The following is a 20,336-nucleotide window of genomic DNA, read 5'->3' on the forward strand; positions in this document are numbered from 1 at the left end:
GAGAGCAGCTGCAGGGGGGGAGGTGAGTCAGCCGGAAAGAGCCTCCCCCTTCCTCGCCTGCCCACCCCGCTGGCACTGGAACCGGGAGGCCAGCCCAGCCTCCCTTCCTGGCCCTGCCAGCCCTCGACCGCCCAGACCCCCAGACCGGCTCTAGGCTACACTGGACGCGGAGACCCTTCTGTGCGCTTAGGCGAACCCAGCCCTGCTAGTCCTTTGGGGTGTAGATGGAGCTCTCCCCAACCCCCCTCTTTCTTGCAGGCTCCTAACACCCGGAGAGAGGAAGCCTGCAACCAAAGCTTAACCTGATCCCTTGCTTGGGCGGGTGCTTTCCCTGTCTCCTTTAGCTCCGGGCTCTGTGAAAGGAGATGGTGACCCCATGAGTGCACGTTTCCTTCCTGGCGTCCTGTCTCCCTGGGGAGTCATTTCACTCACTGCAAGTCATTTAGCCCCATCCCCACTAGTGAGCAAGTTTTACTGGGCCCCCGGCAGGGTTAAATATATTGTCATCACAAGGCTGCTAAATGGATTAATGGATGATTTCAAAACACACAAGGCTAAGTGGCAAGAGAAACCCACTCCCATCTCTGTAACCCTCTTTCCAAAAGACAGAAAGTTGGAGCCACCGAGTTTGGGCTGCAGGGGGCATGAGGGCCCTTCCCACTTCCAGGAGAGGTGGCTTTAGCTCTGTGACCCTGAATCTCTGGGCGTCCGTTTCTTTACTTGTAAAATAAAGAAGTTGGTAAAAGGTGAAACGATGGATGACCACAATGTCTTCCATCTTTGAATTGCATGGTTCTATCCTAGCAGTTGGCATTGGTAGAGCTCGCAGGAGAGTCTGCTGGGTGGGTATGGGGCAGCATGGGTGGCCTCGTTTCTGGCTCTAAGGCTGATGGTCCTGAGGGCTGAGCAGATTGATCAAGACCACAAGAAGCCAGAAGTCTCCTTTACCTCTGGGTCAACCAAAAAAATTAATCTGACCCTCCCTAAAAAATTAATCTGAACTCATTTTTTCTTCTCTCTTCAGATGTCTTTCCATTAGAGAAAAATAATTTGGGCGACTTAGAGTAAAATTTTGTCATTCCTATAGTAAAGAACATTTATTAAGAACTTGTTTGAGCTGGAAATACAGATGGAACCAAATTATGGTTTTCTTTTATCGGAATGTTTTTCCCCCTAGTGATGCTGAGCTGGATCCTGCTGATAAAGTGTTGAAGTCGCAGGAAGACTTGGTGGAGGTGGGGTGGCTACTGACGCTCTCAGGTTCTAAGGCCTGAATAAATTCAAAATATTCGAGTTTCATAGTACCAGCTAAAGCAGCTGCCCCAGATACCTAAGTCAACCCACAGCAACAAAATTTAGTAATTCCTCTAAAGAAAAGGTGAATATATTTTTTTGCCTGATGCTCAGAGGTACAAAATGGGCTTTTTGTTTCTTTTCATGTGCTTTGTAAGTCAAGGAATGCGTTTGAGATTTTCCAGACAGAGCAGCATTTCTCCTGCAGTCTTTGATTCTCCTTTTTGAAATAGAGTAATTGGTTTTGCTAAGAGTGGTGACTGGTACAGTAACGGAACCGGGTGGTAGAGAAAACATAGTTTTTTAAAATAGTTTTAGTTGTTATTTGGTTGTTGCAACAGAACTGCTAACTAATGTATGATGCTTATTGTGCCACATCTCTGTGCTATATCCTTGGCCCTCAAGCAACAAAATCACCCAGGGGTTTTCTTAGAAAGATCACAAGCCTACCCTGGACCTACTATAAAAATTTTTGTGTGTGTGTGATGGTTTGTATTTGTTTTTTATTTTATTGTGTTATAAATAAAATTTTTAATCTGTTTTTATTAAGTTTTTCAGGTGGTCTGATGGATGCTAAAGAAACACTGATTTACATGCAATTCTTAACTGTTATATGCCCTTATGCTATTTATTCTGGCTCTATTTTATGTGGGCCACTCTTGCTTCTCTAACTGGATTGTAAGCTTTTGGAGAGAAACACACCACCAACCTCTTCTGTAGTGTTTGGGATGTACTTGTGCTATTCACCTATGAGGTTTAAGTAAGGATCTGTAATTTGTAATCCAAAGGTTTGGCGCACTTGGGGATTTTGAGGAGTGGCTGCTGGTCCTAGGAAGGAGGATGTGGGGAGGGAAGGAGAGGTCAGGCTTGATGGTTCCAGATGCATCTGCAGGTTTCCCCTCCCTTCTCGGAAAGCATCTGGTGTACAGATTCTTCCTCTCTCTGGAAGTGTGGGTCTCAGGTGTTCTGGCACCAGAGGCAGGGTCTGTTAGGACCAATTTTGGGGAGTATGTGAGGGTGGAGGAGGGCAGGGGTGGAAATGGTGACTACAGGGCCTTGTGGTCCTGTTGGCTCAAAGCCTCAGGAGCTTCCGGGGTGGAATCTGAAACCGGACCTGAATACGGAGGGCAAGGAGAGACCAAGAAAGAGGCAGATTGCTAGGTGGTGGGTTCAATAAGCAAGGGAACTTACAGGTTTGCCTTGGGCTGCTGCAAGACGAGTAGATCTCGGCATTCCCCGGCAGAATCTCAGAAGTTCCGGACAGGAGAGGCTGTGAGAAGCCTCCCATTGCGCTCGGGCTCACAGGTCAACCGGCACTCACATCCTCTGCATGACCTCCTCCACCAAGTCCCTGGGACGGTGACCAGTGTGCAATGGCCTTGGCTCTTACCGTGAGGTGCTCTGGTGAAAGGCGAGCTGGAGACCTCGAGGAGGTCCCGAGGTGAGGGAGGCAGGAAAATGCAGAGGCGCGAGGACCCTCGGCCCATGGGAAAATGAGCTGAGCGGCTGCGGGCCGCGGAGTCTCGCTTTAAGAACGTCACGTGATAGCGTGGCGTCTCTGCTCTGCACGCAAGCTGGGTGAACTTCTCCGCGTCGGAGGCGAGCCCAGCTGGACCAGGTAAGAGAGCTCGGGGGCAGTGACGGAAGGGGGTCGGCGGCAGGCGCAGGGTGGGCGCAGCGGCCTTTGCCGGCGGGGGCGAGGCGGGGAGGCAGCGGGAAGGGCGTCTTCGGGGGCCCATGGCCGTGGCCGTGGCGGGATGAGAGCTGGCTGCGGGGACTGGGTCGCTCAGCACCGTCGCGGACCCAGAGACCGGGTGAGAGGAACCAGATGGGGAGCGCGGCGGCTGGCCGCTGGGGCAACGGGCAGAGGCCCTTCCGCCACAGTGGAACCTGCCCCCGTGGCTTCTTCCGGGGCGGGTCTCCTCCACAGAACGCACCGTCGGGGCCATAAACGTTTGCAGGGCAACTTAGGTCAGTGGCTTAGGACTTCTTTCGGAAAGAATGCGCGTGAGGGAGTTCCTGGGTGGCCCGGCGGGAGCTAAGGAAAGCCCGCCTTGCAGCCTGAGCGCCTGGGCCGTGATGGCGGCTGAGAAGGCGCCGCCCTGCGTGTGGGGGAGGCGGGCGGAGGTCGGCGCCGGGCGCCTGCCCGTTTTCTCTTACACTTCCTGGTTTTCTCTCAAACCTCTGGTTAGTGGAAACCATGTAAATTGTGTGGGACTATTTTATATTATATAAAAATATATATAATAAATAATAATATGTATTTTCTAAACTTTCCTATTTTTAAGTAGAAATAATATACTATAATATAGAATATAGTATATATAACATACTATATTATAGTTTTATAGTAATGAAGTATATCATGTAATTGTATTATATAATCACACAATAAATTATGGGATTATAATATTATGTAGTTATAATATATATTATGTGATTATATAATATAATTAACATACTATATTACATATTATATATTATGTGATATGATTAATAATAGACACACATATTTATATAATATGTGGTGTATGATATAATTAATATAGGTATACATCTTTATATTATATAATTATACCTATTATTATAGATTATCTATTATATATGATTATAAGTATATAATAAATTATCTTATCTCCAAGGCGCTTCAAGTTCTGTACTATCTGTTTGACCCTTCCTGTGAATCTAAGAGATGGCCAGAGGGCAGAAATATTGTTTCTACTTATATAAATAGGAAAAAGTAGGTTAGTGAATCCAGGAGACTTCTTGGAAGATGACAACACGTTATTGGTAGAAACAGGAACAAGAGATTGTGTGTGGTCCATGGCTCTTTGATGCCACAGGGCCACTCCCTCAGACTCCTGTCACGGCAGCCTCCGTCTAGCTGGGCTTGCTCTTCTGTTTTCAGAGTGATATCCTTGTTGGTGTTTCTCAAAGATGAGGCCTGGCTTCTGGGAGGTAAGGATGCCTGAAGTGAAGTTTAAAATTAACTGGGTATCAGCAACCCAAGACACTCGGAGAAGTGTGGTGCATACATGGAGATGATGGTTGCTTTTGACATCTGGGTACCTTTTCTCTTCCATCTCTGTTCCTCTTCTTCTCTTGGAAGCCCAAGACCTATCTTCTTAGGTTCCCAGCACCCTCCTGCTGTCCTCTTGTTGTCTAAGCTCCTCTAACTCCTCTCCAGCTGCTATGGCAGTGACCAGGCAAGAGACACCTTTCTTCTAAAGGTCAGTTCTTGGTCTACATTAGCCATTAAAATTAAAATAGACATTGGACCAAACCTCTCACTGTCTGGGCACTCATGTTTCTAAAATCAATACACGTGCTGCTGTATGTTTGTTCCCTGTTCTCCCTTCCCCGTTCCATCTGGATAATGGTAAGGTCAAGGAGAGGAAGGCACCGACTGCTAATTTTCTCCCAATATTTCTTCTCCCCATCTTCTGTGGTAACAGAACTCCCAGTTTTTAGCTCGGCATATAGCTGTCTGGAATAAACACTGCATTTCCCAAGTTCCTTCACAGCTGGGTATGATGTGACTAAATTGTAGCCCAGGGGATGCAAGTGGAAATATTGTTCAGCAGGTTTTGAGAACCTTTGTTCATCTTGCTGCCTGGAAGGAAGGTGCTGTCATCTTGGACCACCAGGTCAAGGCTCCACGTGGTAGAGCAACAAGATAGAAGGAACCTGGGTTCCTGTCACAGTGGAGCAAACTTTGAAATTTGGATTATTTACCTGGATTTGTTGAAGCCACTGTTAACATTTTTTGATTGTTTATTTCTTTGTTGATTGCTCCAAGCTAACTTCTAACAAACAGAGTACAATCTAACAGCAGCCTGTGTAGATTGCTTCTAACCCAGACCAATTACCCAGGACCCTGGGAGAATGATTGTTCACCATTTCCCAGACAATGGTGCCTTCCAGGCTGATGCTGATGTATAGAACTAGGAGAGGTTATGGATGTGTAATCACACAACTTATTCCCTGGTTGACCAGTGGGAGGAGCAACAAGTCAGTAGCCCTCAGAAGTCCATCTTCTCCCTTGAGTACTCAAATCAGAGTCTTCTGTTCATTCTTTGCCCAAAACACAAACTCTTCCAGACTCCTCTCCGGAACAACTCCCTCTCCATCCAAGATGGAGCCAAGGAGTCTGCACGGAACCTAGACTTACATTACTGTTTTCTTCTTTGGAATGTGTTTTATTCTGACCAGAAAGCCACTGCCAAAAGAAGGGGGATGGGCACCAGGTCCATTAGCAGTGGGCAAATGTGGTTCAGCCGCGGTTGGATATTCCTTTGACTTTTGAAGTCACAGATGCCAAGCATTCCATAGTTCTGCTTTTTATCTTTTCATTTTCCCCACCTCCTGTCTCTTGCTACATGGTCTGGCCGTTCTGCTCAGTTTCTTCTACATTTAGTAATTTAACCCAGTTTATTTCTGCTGGCTACCTTGAGGCCTTTTTCTCTTCCTACATAAAAGATCCCCTTCTAAACTTCCCCTCTGTCTTGGGGCCACCCACTTGGCACTGGGTCCCTCACCCTCACCCATTGCTGTCAGCTTTCCAGGTAAGCCATTTAAAGTGAGCTTTCAGTGGTGTATTTAAGGGCAATGAAAACAGCTTTGAAAAGATCCAGGCCCTTGCATAAAATTGGAGTCTCTCCCAAACACTCCCATCTGGGATTCCCTACTTTTATAGGTTTGGATGTCATAAGAAGGAAGGAGGAGAGGAGTCTGGAACTGGAAGGAAAGAGAAGCAGCCTAGAACTCTGAACACTGGTTCTGAAGTAGAAGAGTGGAATTTATTTCAGCAAAGGAAAAGAAAGCCCTATTTTCCCCTGGGTATAACCCTCATGGAATTTTACACCATGAAGCTAAAGGGAACTCCCGCTCAGATACTCAACCCACTGGGCAGGGATAGTCACATATGACATTTGCCACGACTGTAACCTTTTCACTGGCAAGTGGAATGCATATTCTTACATGCTGAACTAGTCCTATTTCCCCAGGGGTTTATTTCTAATTATAATGTGTTCATCTTTGTGAAGCCTTTTTATTCACTTTGATTGTGAATAAGCTCCATTTCCCCCCTTATCTTTCTACTGTTAAATTGATTTGCATACATATTTCAGCCAGGAAGACATCTATGAGGACATTAATGTTATTTGCCAAATTGATTTATTTGTCCCTGAACCATAGTCTGGCCTGCTTTGAGGACATACCTTACATTTATTTGTTCTGCCTTTGGATGGTGTGGCTGTTTCTGAAACATTCCCTGGGCTGGGTCTCTATCCCCACGTCATGAATCTAGAGCTATTTGGATTTTTTTTTTTTTTTTTTTTTTTTAGTTAAACAATGATTTTATTGCTTGAGTACAACAGACAAATTTATGCAACCAGGGCAGAGGCTGTGGATGACTCGTATTTCCAATTGGGGGGGGAGGACTCGTTTGGTCTTGTAATATCGAGCCAACCGGTGAATATGGTTCTCAGTCAGAATCAGACGGGATTTGGCATCTTTATCCTTTCTGTTTCTCTCGAGATGCTTTCGAACAGCAACAGCTTTCTTAATTAAATGATAGAAATCCTCAGGAAGATCAGGAGCAAGTCCTTTGGACTTAAGAATTCTCAAGATTTTATTGCCTGTCACAAAACGTACTTGTGCAACACCATGCGAGTCTCTCAGGATTACACCTATTTGCGAGGGAGTCAGGCCCTTCTTGGCCAGTTTGTAGATCTGCTCCTTCACGTCGTCAGACGTCAGCTTCAGCCAGGTGGGGGCGCTGCGGCGGTAGGGTAGAGCCGACTGGGACAGGCCCTTCCCGGGAGCATGCATGCCACCCGTGATGGCGGCGGTGCGGTAGCGGGGGTGGGGGGGTGGGGGTGGGGGAAGAGCTATTTGGATGGTATCTCGTTAGTTTAGATTGTATGGGCATGAGCCGGACTTGTGATTTCCAGTCTGTCCTATGACCACTCCAGGGGCTTAAATCAAACCTTCAGGGAGACACCAAAACCCTGCCTGGAATGTTTACCTTTGTCCCAGATCCTGAACTGGATGTTACTGATGCTCTCCCAGAGGCCGTTGTCAAGCTGCCTTTCAGACCGTCACCTTGTTTCGGCTGTTGCTTCCCTGCTTTTGAAAATAACTCTGGGTCTCTCGAGAAATTGCTGGGACCATGGGGGCTTCCGAGCCGGGAACAGAACTAAGCACAAGTGTGCGTGACCCCAGTGTTCTTAATCTCTAGGCTTAGTTGTCGTCAGAAATTCTGAGCCGCAGGAACTTTAGAGTCAAATGAGAGTAAACATGAACAATTTCATTAACACGAAGCAGTTCAAATCTGTCTCTGATCTGTATGTACATATACCAGTGACTAAACTGTCATGAATGGGTATGAATATATAATTTTGTGTTCTAGTAATTTTCTTAAGATTCGATTCCAATTTATTTGTATCAACATTACACTCACCTAGACATTCAATAATGACCAGCATTGCAATCATCCCTGACAGCCATGCAATTCATATAATGTGATTTTATTGACAGGCTGTTTTGTTTTTAGTAATTCTTTTCTTTTCTTTTTTTTTTTAGACATCTTTATTGGAGTATAATTGCTTTACAATGGTGTGTTAGTTTCTGCTTTACAATAAAGCGAATCAGCTATACATATACTGAATCAGCTATACATATACTCTTTTCTTTTACTGTGTGTTTATTGTGTTTTCTCTCCAATTAATAGGGTCCTTGACCTTTAGAAGCAAAAGTCCTGAAATGATCATTTCGCCCCAAGCTACAAGCTGAGAGTTAACAGCTTAGTCCTGGCTGGGCAAGGGTCCTGTAGACTTAAAAATTTTATCCTAAGTTAAGTATCTTTTAATAAGCAGTTGAAATTAAAAATTAAAAACAAAACAAAAAACAAAAGACTATCAATCCTTGAACACAACTGTTCTCATTATTTTATATTCCAAGCAGCTATTAGTACATATCCGTACAATATACACATTTTACAATTTGTAATTATACTGTAATGCAATTTATAATCTGCTCTTTTCATTTCACATCAAACCACATACAGAGGTTTGAAAGTCATTATTTTAATTGTATGAGTAATGTAATAGTGAAAAGCTGTTGCACATAAAGTTGTGGTCCACGTTCCTGTCTATATAATTTAAAAAATTCCGTTGCATTATTTCCTGGAATCGATCAAAAGGTATTATATTTCAAGATACTTAAACATACTGTCATGTTGCTTTTCCAGTATATAATGACGCCAGCAAAGTATGAGTTTATCCGTTTCTCTACAATTTTGACAGTACTGGATGTCACCGTGAAAACGTTTTCTGGGGTTAGCTCACGAATGTAGAATGATAACTCTGCTCAGTGTTTAAACATGGTAACTGCAGCTAATGGCTAGTGAATTAAATGACCCAAAGTACCTTAAAAATTTTTTTTATTTATTCTGAATTATTTGTTAATTATCCAGAGACAGCTTTTCTTTGTGTGACCTAGCTTGGTAACAGTAATGCAATGAAAAATTAAGGTACTGTGAGAGAATATCCATTGTGTATCCACGTACTGTTTTATTCCTCTTGTCAGGTCGTGGGGGAGTTAAGGCCTCTGATTGAACACTAGAGGGCGCTCGTGGCCACCGAATAGCTCTGCTGCTTCCCATTCCTGTTTCCCTAGCATCGTCTCAGGGAAACTGGCCGTGGCGCCAATGCACGTAGCCTAATAGATGGTGCTTCATTTACTCCCTGGCATGACAGTCTCAGACGATCAGAAATGCAAAGGGATGTTCACCCCTTGGAGGCTTGTGTCTTTTCCTTTTCTTCTGGCAATGCACTATTTGGGTGCTTTCAAGAACAAACATATCGAGAGTTTGCAGTGGAGCATATGAGGACGCTCAAACAGAACCTCTGTGGGGGGGATCTGGGCCGCAAAAGCAAACTGGGAGGATTGCTCAAGTGCACGGGAGCTGAACCTGGACCGTGGCATCCGGAGATCTTAATTGTTCCTTTGGGTTGGGATGGGGACTGGACCAGGAGGGGACCAGAGGAAGGCCGAGAGGCAAGGAAGGAATAGACACACGGGCTCCTGGGAGGGATGGAAAATGAGGGAAAGGGAAATAGCTTTGAGCCCCTGGAGCCTGGATTGATCATCCTACAGGAAGCGAGGAAGAAACGTGGCCCATAATTATTTTGCTCCGATCGAAATAATTAGAACAATTAGAACAATATTTGGTCCTAGGTAGCCTTTTTCTCTGAGGGGCTCAGAGGAAGTGCTGTCATTAGCCCCGAGGGCAGCTGTGTGAGGATGACTCCTCCAGTGCCACCTGGTTTCCTGAGCAGGAAATCAAGTCCCCCAAAGGGGAGGGCAGCCAGGCTGGACAGAAGCGTTGCCGCGTAGTAGTTGACCCTGATTGTGTACGGTCTTCCTGGGGCTGTTGTCTGTAGGCTGGGGCTCCAGAAACATCACCTTCCCCCTAAACTCACGCTTTTTCCAGAGCCTTCCTCTTTCAGTGTTCTGTCTCAGTTTCTCTTGGCTTTGTCTTCAAACAAATTCAGTTTTCTTTTGCATTAAAAACAAAATCCTTCAAAATCACTCTTCCCCACAACCTGCCATACCCTGGAGCAAACTTCCTGTCTTTATCTTTCTTTCCAACATCAAGAAAGATGGATCTTTATGTATAACAGGAAGAGATTTGAAACAACCCTGACTATCCTAGCTGTTGACATACATTTTGGTTTAGGCAAAAGGTGGACTATTACTCAAAAAATTAAACACAGCATTTGAAAACTACTTAATTACACAGGAAAATACTCCAGGTAGAATTTGAATGAAACAATCAGGAATAAACCTGCATTAAGGTATGATTCCAAATAAAAAAATACAAACCTCCCTAAAATTTGCATAGAAAAAAATGTCAGGATGTTCATAGTGTTTATTTCTGGGGTGGGAGTATGGGAAATTAAAATTTTCTTCTTTATATGTCCTTGAAATACAAAAATTGGTATTAATTTTAATAATCATAAAAAGGCCATCGTATTGTTTGTCTTGTTTTTTTCCACTTCCTCTAACTGACTATTTCCTTTGCTAAGCCTTGCCATCCACCTTTCATTCCCCAGTCTCTCCTGAAGTTGTTCTTTCCAAGGTTACAAAGATCTCCTGCTTATTTAATTGAGTGTTTTTTACCTCAACTTTAGCCTACTCCAGTAGGCATCATTTCTACCTTCTCATGATCTTCTAGACATTTCCACCTGGGTGCCTACCAGGATCTCAAGCTCAAAATGTCCAAAATGGAATAAATGTTCTTTACTTACAGACCTCAGACCCTCCCCACTCCCTTCCCCCAACCTAAATCTCTTTCTCATTTTTAAGTTACTTGATCCGGTAGACTTGGACTTGAAAGAGTCCTGACTCCTTCCTCTTCCGGGTTCCTTTCTGCCATCCACTCGGTGGCTGAATTCTACTTTCGTAATGTCTCTTTCATCAAATCCTATTTTGGGGGGTTCTCATCACACCTTGTCTAGTTCAGATGCTCCCTGTCTGGTACCGCGGGCATTTTGATGGTGTCCTAACCAGTTGCTTTGTCTCTAGTCTCTGCCCTGCACTTATAAATCCGTCCTCTGACAGAGGACCACAGCCCAGCCCTGAGCAGGTCTGGTTTCCACACACAAGTCTCCATGAGTCCCTCATGGTCTTTCAAACCCCTAATAGACTTTCTTAGGTTTTCTGAGGCCTAACTATCCCTTTCAGTTTTGTTTCCTGCTGTCCGCCTGTGCTTCAGTCAGCTGATCCAGACTACACACCTTTACCCAAACCTGTCCACCGAAAGCTTGCTTTCTCCTGCTATTCAGAGAAACCCAGATTCAGAAGCAACCAGGCTTAACACATCTAATTCTTTCTTTTTTTTTTTTAATGATTTTTTTTTTTTTTTTGGCTGTGCCACGAGGCATGCGGGATCTTAGTTTCCCCACGAGGGATTGAACTCAGTCCCCGGCAGTGGAAGCGTGGAGTCCTAACCACTGGACCGCCAGGGAAGTCCCTCCATCTTTTTTTTTTTTTTAAATAAATTTATTTATTTTTGGCTGTGTTGGGCCTTCATTGCTGCACGTGGGCTTCCTCTAGTTACAGAGAGCCGGGGCTACTCTTTGTTGCGGTGCGTGGGCCTCTCATTGTGGTGGCTTCTCTTGTTGTGGAGCTCGGGCTCTAGGCACACAGGCTTCAGTGGTTGTGGCACGTGGGCTCAGGAGTTGTGGCTCGTGGGCTCTAGAGCGCAGGCTCAGTAGTTGTGGCGCACGGACTTAGTTGCTCCGCAGCATGTGGGATCTTCCGGGTCCAGGGCTCGAACCCGTGTCCCTTGCCTTGGCAGGTGGATTCTTAACCACTGTGCCACCGGAGAAGCCCCTATCATTTTTTCTTGTCCATTCTCTTTTGAAAAAAAAAAACCCACAAAAACTCCAGCTTGTTCACCACCCTTTAAAATTTGGCCCCCAGAACTGATTTCAGTATCTGCAGTTGAACAGGCCTTTGGCTGGGAAGGGGATGGGAGATGGAGTTGATTCTGGAAAGTGAGGCTGACTATTTGCAGCCATGTCTTTACATGTGGCCCTGGGAGGTCCCTGGGAGAGAGTACGTGACTCTGACTCCCACCTTGGTCCAAGGGTATAAAAACATGTCTAACAGACCGAGGTGGCTCAGACGAGGAGAACGGGGCCTTTGGGAGGAACTCGCTGTAAGGACAAGAAGAGTTGAGTTGCAAGTGACCCTCAGTGTCAGGTCCAGACGCCTGGAGGGGTGGATAGATAGTACTGGGTAGGGAGCCCTTCCTGACCTCCCCAGGCTACGGTGGGCGGAGCTGGTGTTTCTAGTTCCATGGATGTGGTTTACGAGAGGGGTGACATTTAGAGGCACAGGCAACGTTGCGATGGGAGGCTCCCTGCTTAGGGAAGCAGCATGTTCTGCTCCACTTCAAAGACAGGGCACAACAGCTACTGAGCCTGCGCTCTAGAGCCCGCAAGCCACAACTACTGAGCCCACGTGCCACAACTACTGAAGCCTGTGCGCCTAGAGCCCGTGCTCCACAACAAGAGAAGTCATTGCAATGAGAAGCCTGTGCACCGCAACGAAGAGCAGCCCCCGCTTGCCGTAACTAGGGAAAGCCCGAGCGCAGCAATGAAGACCCAACGCAGCCATAAATAAATAAATAAATAAATAAATAAATTTATATATAAAAAAAAAAGACAGGGCACAGCACCATAAGGATGAAAGGCTGGCTGTGCTGGAAATTTCCTTTGCGATTAGTACTGAAGCCATTGGTTGTAGAGTCTGGCTCCTTGGGCTAAGTTTAAGTCCCTATTCTCCTGCCAAGAAGTGAGAAGAAATGGGGAGTGAATTGCGGACAGTTATAAACCCTCCTGGAGACTGTTGGAAATGCCTAGAGTGAGGAATCCTAGGGAAAGGTTGGACATCTTGTGAGGCAAACATATGGAGATCAGGAGCATCAGAATCTCGCGTAATATTTGTAGCATTGTCCTCACGTGCACCCACAGGCTGGCGAAGCCTGGGACACCAGCTACGCAGGCATGGCCTTTCTCCATTAGATTGTAAGCTCTGTGAGCACAGGACTCGGTCTTTTAATTGTAAACCTGGTGCCTGACTCTTCAAAGGCACTTCATCAAAATTGAATGAATGAATGAATGAATAAACAAAAAGGTTTTATCTATGTACAAGAAAGTAGGATCACCTTTGTTTTAGCGTCTATATTTCTATCTATATTAACGTAGCCCAAGATGACCTTGATGTTTCTGGGGACCCTGCTGCGTTTGTGACTGACCCTCATCTTGCTGTCAACTGGTGGTCCTCAAATTCGGCTGTACTTCTGAATCGCCTGTGACATTTAGAAAGCATACTGATAACTGGGCCTGTTGGATCTGAATCTCCTGAATCGGGGTTGGGGCCCAGGCTTGTGTATTCCGTTGGGTTCCTCTGGTTAAATCTCTGCAGTGGCCTGAAGCACCCCCGTAGTTTTCATAAGCATTGCTGCTACATCACGTTTCCTTCCTATGTTTTTGTAGTTAAATTTTGAGACTCCTGCTAATTTTTATCTTGTCAGTTTTGGTTTATTATTTTGCTCATCATCTTTTTGATCATGGTCCTGTCATTCACTATATTAGCTATTTTCTCCCAGGTTTATGTCACATGCAAATGAGGGAAGCTTGCCGCCTTTTTCTTTGTGCAGGTTGATGAAAAAGATGTTGAACATAAAAGGCTTAGGGTTGAAATGGATTCATCAATTAACACCCAGAAATAAAATAAGCTTAACAATTTTTTTAAAAATAATTTTTTTTCTTTCACAAATGCCCTTTCGAGGGAAATAAGCCCAGGACACAGTGAGGGGTTTGGTTTGTATTTCCAGCTCTGCCAGTAAATATGTCTGTGACCTTGGGCGAGTCACTTACTCTTCTGGGTTTAACTTTATGAGGAAAACCACAGGGAGGAGAGATTGGTGCTCTGAGCTGCTCTGAGTCCTCTCCTATTTTTCTCTCTGGACTTGCTCCCCGCCCCGCCACCTCCGTTCCATTCATTCCTTCTAGGACCTCAGCCTGGTGTGGCCCCTGCTATCACCAGGCCTGGCCTCTCAGCTCTCAGGGGATAATTTCTCTGCCCTCAAGCCTCGTGTAGACAGATCATTTGTTCCATTAGACCAGCCTGGATAAGGTAGAAATTTTTCAGAAGGACTTTCTAATGGACAAAAACAAATCACACTAAGGAAATAGCAAGGAAACTATATAGATAGAGCAATGGGGGGTATTATTCACTCATCAAGGACGTGTTGGCTTTCTGTGATGCATCCATCATTGTTCTGGGTCCTGGGGTTACGGCAGTGAAACAAAGAACTTGTCCTGATGAAGCTCACGTTCTGTAGTGGGAGCTACAGATGAGAAACACAGTCAGATACACTGGGTGGTGAAATGCTTTGGAGAAAAAAAGTAAAGTCTGGCAAATGGGATGGGGAGTGTGGGTGGGTGATGACTCTTTTATGTAGGGTGTTAAAGGAAGGCTTCTCTAATAAGCCAGCGTGTAAGCAGAGATCTGGAGGGCGTGAGGGAGGGTGCATGCCCGGGGGGCATAGGAACAGCCAGGAGCCGTGGGAAGGGGAAGGTTTGCTCAGTGGACAAGGAGATGGAAGAGGCAGCAGAGGGGCCAGGCCCTTATAGGCCCTGGGAGAGACTCTGGGTTTTACCCTGAATGAAATGAGAAGCCATTGGAGAGTCTTTGGATAGAGAAATAACATGATCTGACTTAAGTTTTCAAAGGATCATTCTGGCTGCTTTGCAGTGAATTGACTCTACTGGGGCGAGTGTGGAAGGAGACCAGTTGGTGGTGAAAGTGTTGGGAATGTCAGGGAACTAGGAAGGTCAGCCAGCAGGAGGTGCTGGTGAGTTGGACGTAGGGTGCGTGCGTGCGTGTGTGTGTGTGTGTGTGACAGACAGACAGACAGACACAGAGGTTAAGGGAGAGACTCCAAGATTTTTCACCTGAGCAACTGAAATGATAGGGTTTCGGTTGAGATGGGGGTGGTGAATGTGAATTTGATTTTGGACATGTTAATTTTGAGATGACTTTTTGACATCTCAGGGAGTCAGGGGTTGGTTTGGAAACAAACCAATATGGCTTCATCAAGGAGGATTATTATCTCCACAAGGGGTGCTTCAAAGCTAAACCTACATATCTTCATGTTCCCAGGTCCTAAAATCTGCACATCCAGGCTGTCCCACTCATTTCGCATCAATATCCGTATTTGCTGCTTGCTGAGGCTGGTTTTTCCCTTTGGAGAAGCCTGGCTTTCTTCAGCTGTGATTTTCCTGAACGAGCCTCCATCTCAGGTATTCCTGGCATAGGCTGGGCCCATCTGATGGCTGAGAGAGGCTTCTGGGCTTTTTCTTAATTCAAAACTGGAGTCTTTGCCTGTCTGCTAAATTCTTGTTTCCCCCTAGAGGGTTCCTGCTGTCACTACCTAATTTACAGAGTGAAGATGACTTAGATACCGGGAGCCTGGGTGTCTTTCCAGAAGTAACCACTTCCCCAGGCTCTCTGGCGACTCAGAATAGTGTCCCCCTTGTCTCTTCACCCCCTTCCATTGCCCTCAAGAATTGGAACCCTGCAGGTTTCCAATAGAAAACTACTTTAAACAGAGACAAAGTCTCAGTAAGAGAAGATTCATCCTGTTCCTACTCCTTTCTATAAATTGGAAGATAGATTATCATTAAGACAGATTGTATCCCAAGATTCTGAGTATCAAGGGTCATAACACAAACATTTAAGAAAAAGGAAAGGAAAGCAGGAGGAAACATTATTGCTTACCGTGATTTTAAGGGCAATTCTAGATCTATAAGATGGTTATTTTAGGTGCTGCCTAAGATATCAACTGAACCACTTCTCTGTCTCAGGTCAAGTTGTGACTCAGCATTTTACCCCCATCCCTTTTCAGTTTCATTCCTTTTCTGTGAAGGTGCTAATGAGCAGTTAACTGCTTGAGGAAGGGCTTGCAGACAAAGAAGGATGAACAAAGGCAGGAAACCAATGACAGCAGAGAGTTTCAAACCTGTTAATAGCAAATTATCCATGAACTCTGTAGACCCTCTGATTAAACAGGTTAGAGGGGAGCTGCTCTGCCAGTGGCTCCCGTGAAGACCCACACCCCATCCCACCCCGTTTCCCTCTCTGGGGTTTTTGCGATAGCTGTTGGCATCGTCCTCATACACCTCCAGAGAAGACAGCCTGGTGTTCTTTAGTTGTTGGTGATAAAGGGCAAAGAGACTTCCGGCTAATCCCAGAGATGTATTTCTTCATCTAGAGGGGTTCCGTTCATGGTTAGGCCCTATACTTGAGAAATTGAGAGCCAGGTAGACGAGCACCTGGCCTAACCCTAGATGCTGGTTTAACATTTGTGGACCCCCAAAGCATATGCATTGCTTGTGCCAACTTGAGAGTGAGCGTGTGAGGTTCATTCATTCACCCTGCGACTGAGAAGCAAAGTCAGCGCATGTGAGCAACGGGAGTGTGTGCTCTGTACTCTTGACCTTTGCAGAATGCCTTGACCTTTCCTCCCCCACTTCTCCAGAGTTTCCTGTCTTCGTGCTCTCCCCCCACGCACCAAGACTCATCATTCCAGTTATTTTTACTCTGAGAGCGCACACTCTCCTGCCCGGTGGGGCTTTGAGCTGGGGACCCACGCAGTGATCTGACAGAGCCAGCTTCTGCTCTGTGTGGACGCGACTCACGCCCAGAGTTTCCATCCTCAGTGCTGGCCGGTCAGCCCGTTTATTACCTGTGGTTTGTCCATCCTTCCTAAGCCTATTAACTCATCTCTCTCTCTCTCTCTCGGCCAGGTTGACTCTTGGTTTTCTTCCTTTGTTCGAGCCCCTGGGACCGTCTGCGGCATCACCTTCTCAGGGCTCGCTGTCCGTGCGCTACCGTGTGCAGATACTATTGACATGCCATTTACACTCTCCTGGATCCCTAATAAAAATGTTAAATGGGTCAGAACCTGACACGGCTGCTTTTGCCATCTGCCGTGTGTTGACATTTGTCATTACCACAAGCGTATGGCCTTTTAAGGCATGAATTAGACCCTACACTCCCAGCAGTCCAGACTAGACCCATTCGAACTTGACTTTCAGCACATGCAGTGATAAACACTCCCATTAGCCATAATCATTAGCTGTATCACTCGCAGGGTCAGCTTAGGTAGCACTCAAGGAGCTGACCAGGCTGGGTCTAGGGGCCAGTGGGAGTGAGGAGATCTGAACCCACGTTGCTAGCTCTGAGATCCAGTGGGTTTGGTTCTCTGGGTGCTTGAAGTCTGCAAGCACATACCAGTGGTGTCTTGTCACGGGATCAGGTGGGGGAAGGGAGTGCTGACACAAGGCTAGCTCTGCTGTGTCTTTTGGGATGCAAAGCAGATTCTTTTTGGTTTGAATTATTGGCTGCCCTGTCTACTGTGATGAAATTGACGCTTTAGCACATACACAACCTAGAGATTTCTAGAACATTATTTACCTTATTTCCTTGGCTGAATTATTAAATGCTAATTTATACATCTTCTAATTTTGTGGTTTGACTGCTCTCATTTTAGAAGTTATCCTGGTTATTTAAAAATTTTATTTTCGAATCTTGTCATAATTCACTACTTTCTTCATTGATTAGCTTGATTTTCTTGATAGGAAAATCTGTTTCTTTTCTTTCTTGAAAATGGAACTTATTGTTTGTGTGTCTGTGTGTGTATAACTCTGGACTATAGCCATGGGTAGGACAGAATCTTACAGGTTTTCATGTATTTTCTATTTTGGGTGTGAGTTGTTCTTTTTTTTTTTTTCTATAGAGGCTTGAGTAATCCTTCAAAAGTCCACGCTGCAGTTGTTCTTTCTCAAGATAATTGAAATTTCACTTTGAAATTTCCTAGTTTGATTTCTGCGCTTTTAATATTCTCTACAATGGACTGTGATTCTCCTGTTTTTGACCAGAGGAGGGATGAGACATGGGCGTAAGTGACATAAATGCAAGGGGCAAAGTGGTAAGTGGCATCATGCTGGTGCCAATGGGTGCGGCAGGGATCCAATCTCTGCCACGGAGGACACGGACAAACCAGTGTCGTCAGAGAGGGTGCGGTGGGGACGGAGAAGCCAGAGAAATTCTGTAATCGAAGATCCATTTACTCGAAGCCCTAGAAGAACTTGGAAGGTCTGTGTAGGGAATCTGAAAGCAGAAAAAGAGAATTTTAGAATAAGTAGCTGAACGTATCATTTCTCGGAACAGTTTCCTGGCAGAGGCAGTAATACAGGTAAGAAGAGGGTGAAAAATCAGCCTTTATGAACTTTGAACCATTTATTTAACTGTGATTGATTGAGCCAGGCACTGAATTAAATGCAGTACTTGCATTATTATTAGTAATTATGATTATCTCAATAATTATGGAGAATACTATTTCTCAATAATCCTCGCGTCAACCAAGTCAGCTTAGAGAGGGGAAGTAACAAAAGCTTTCCAAGGTTACACAGCTCATAATAGGATCAGATACCATCCTATCTGATCCCCAAGTCTGATCCCTGAGCCGTTGCTGTAAATGTTAGAGACGCAGACAGGAATCAATGGTGCCTGCCCCCAAGGATCTTATAATCAAATGGGAAGGAGGTGGGATTTATGTCAGCAAATTAAAAGCACATTGTGATAGTTGCCATGATAGAAGCATGCACAGGGTCTCTGGGGTACAGAGAAGGGCAGGTTCAGTTCTGTGTAATAGGAGTATTAAATCAAGATAGAAGGAAGTGGCAGTGGGCTGAGTATAGAGAGATGAGTTGGCCAGGAATTTCTCTCAGACCAACTTTCTACACTTTTCTTTGGCTCCTGGGTCACCAGCAATCCTGAATTCAATTGAACTTTCAGGACGTGCCTTTAATTCAACAAGTGCTTATCGAACACCGGCTACACGAAAAGCTCCTTGTTAGAAGCTGGGCAGGGATCCAAATACAAGATTTGGCCTCAGCTGTGACGTTGGTGTTGCGAGAGGACGAGGGGCAGAGCCTGCAACACCCAAGCAATTCGGAGCTGGGGGAGGATGGGTGTGGGCGGGTCTCTCGTGGAGACCTCCGTGGAGAAGGTGGCCTCGGGGGTCAGGGTTGGTGGGAGCAGGACGAGCAAAGGCTCGTGTTCAGAGGACAGACGAGCTGGTCGGAAGCCGAGGATTCGGATATTGTTAACGGGGGTTGTTGATGCGAATAGGAAGGCCGGAGCCTGCGTCTGGAAGCTCTTTCCTAATGTCAGGCTGAGGTGTTGTCCCTTCTGACACCGTTGCCCTCCAGCCGCCTTGCCCCAGAGCTCACTTCCTACCTACCCCATTCGGCCTGTGATTGGCCTCCTCCACCCCTCCCAGTGCTCGGTGGGGACAGTCAGCTCCTGTTACCTGGATTGCCTTGTCGCTATCTTCTTAGCTCATTCCAGTGTGGCTTCAGCTTCTGGAATTGGTACTTTAAGATCATACATCTCTTCAGCTTAGGGACTCAATCTGAATATCACAGCTTCCCTTGGCCCCAGACACTGCGTCCGGCACCCTTGTGCCCTGTCTCTGTCTCCCTCTCTCTGGACATGTGCTCTGTGTACTTTACATCTGGTGCATCTCTGACTATAAGCATGAAAACTGGTACATTCCTGAGGGTGGTCTCTCTTGGCACCTCTATTGTGATGGAGGGTAGGTAGGTTTTCCCACTTGGAGGGATTGCTCTAAATACTGAATTTTCAAGTCACTCATCTGTAAGTTTGTGGTAGTTCCTCTTATTTTCAAACGTAATTCAGAGTATTTCTTCATCACAGAGTTCATGATCATTATGTAATAGTAGGTCTTTTCAGTGACATCCTTCCATTCCCCAGCGGTCTCAAGTCTCCACTGAAAGTGACTTTTGGAGAAAGGAGAGGAAGCTGGAGGTAGTCTTAGGTAATGTTGTGGGAAGTGGTTTTGTTTTCCTTCTGGTCCAATCTTAGATTTTCAGATCAGTTTACTAAAAACAAGTTCAGTGGCCTTTTGGGCAGCGTCCTGTTCTGGGTGCTGTGGGCAACGCCAGTGCATATAAGCCAAGTCTCTGCTTTAACTACTTTTAGACAAAAAACAAATTATGTTAATAAGCATGACTCAGTGGGTTGAATGGTGGTTCCCCCAAAATGTAGATCCACACCCTAATCCCTGGAACCTGTTACCTTATTTGGAAAAAAGGGATTTACACATGTAATTAAGGATCTTGACATGAGGCAGTCATGCTGGACTACCCAGGTGGGCTCTGTGCTGCATCACCTCAAAAATCAGCTCAAAGTGGATTAAAGTCTCGAACGTCAGACTGCAAACCATAAAACTCCAGAAGAAAACACACGCAGTAAGCCCCTTGACATTGGTCTTGGCAGTGCTTTTTTGGATATGACACCAGAAGCACAAGGAACAAAAGCAAAAGTAAACAAATGGGACTATATCAAACCGAAATGCTTCTGTACAGCAAAGG

At 45.6% G+C, this 20,336-nt stretch overlaps 1 protein-coding gene across 1 annotated transcript; it reads right to left on the reverse strand.

Moving 5' to 3' along the window:
• Nucleotides 1-6,662: 6,662 nt before the first annotated feature.
• LOC102974940 (40S ribosomal protein S13-like) lies at nt 6,663-7,149 on the reverse strand. The gene is given in 2 exon segments (XM_055081127.1): nt 6,663-6,728; nt 6,730-7,149. Coding segments are annotated over 2 exon segments (447 nt in total). The 5' UTR covers nt 7,126-7,149; the 3' UTR covers nt 6,663-6,677.
• Between the last annotated feature and the right edge of the window lie 13,187 nt (nt 7,150-20,336).

The sequence above is a fragment of the Physeter macrocephalus genome, chromosome 20 (assembly GCF_002837175.3).
Source record: "Physeter macrocephalus isolate SW-GA chromosome 20, ASM283717v5, whole genome shotgun sequence".
Lineage (NCBI taxonomy): Eukaryota > Metazoa > Chordata > Mammalia > Artiodactyla > Physeteridae > Physeter > Physeter macrocephalus.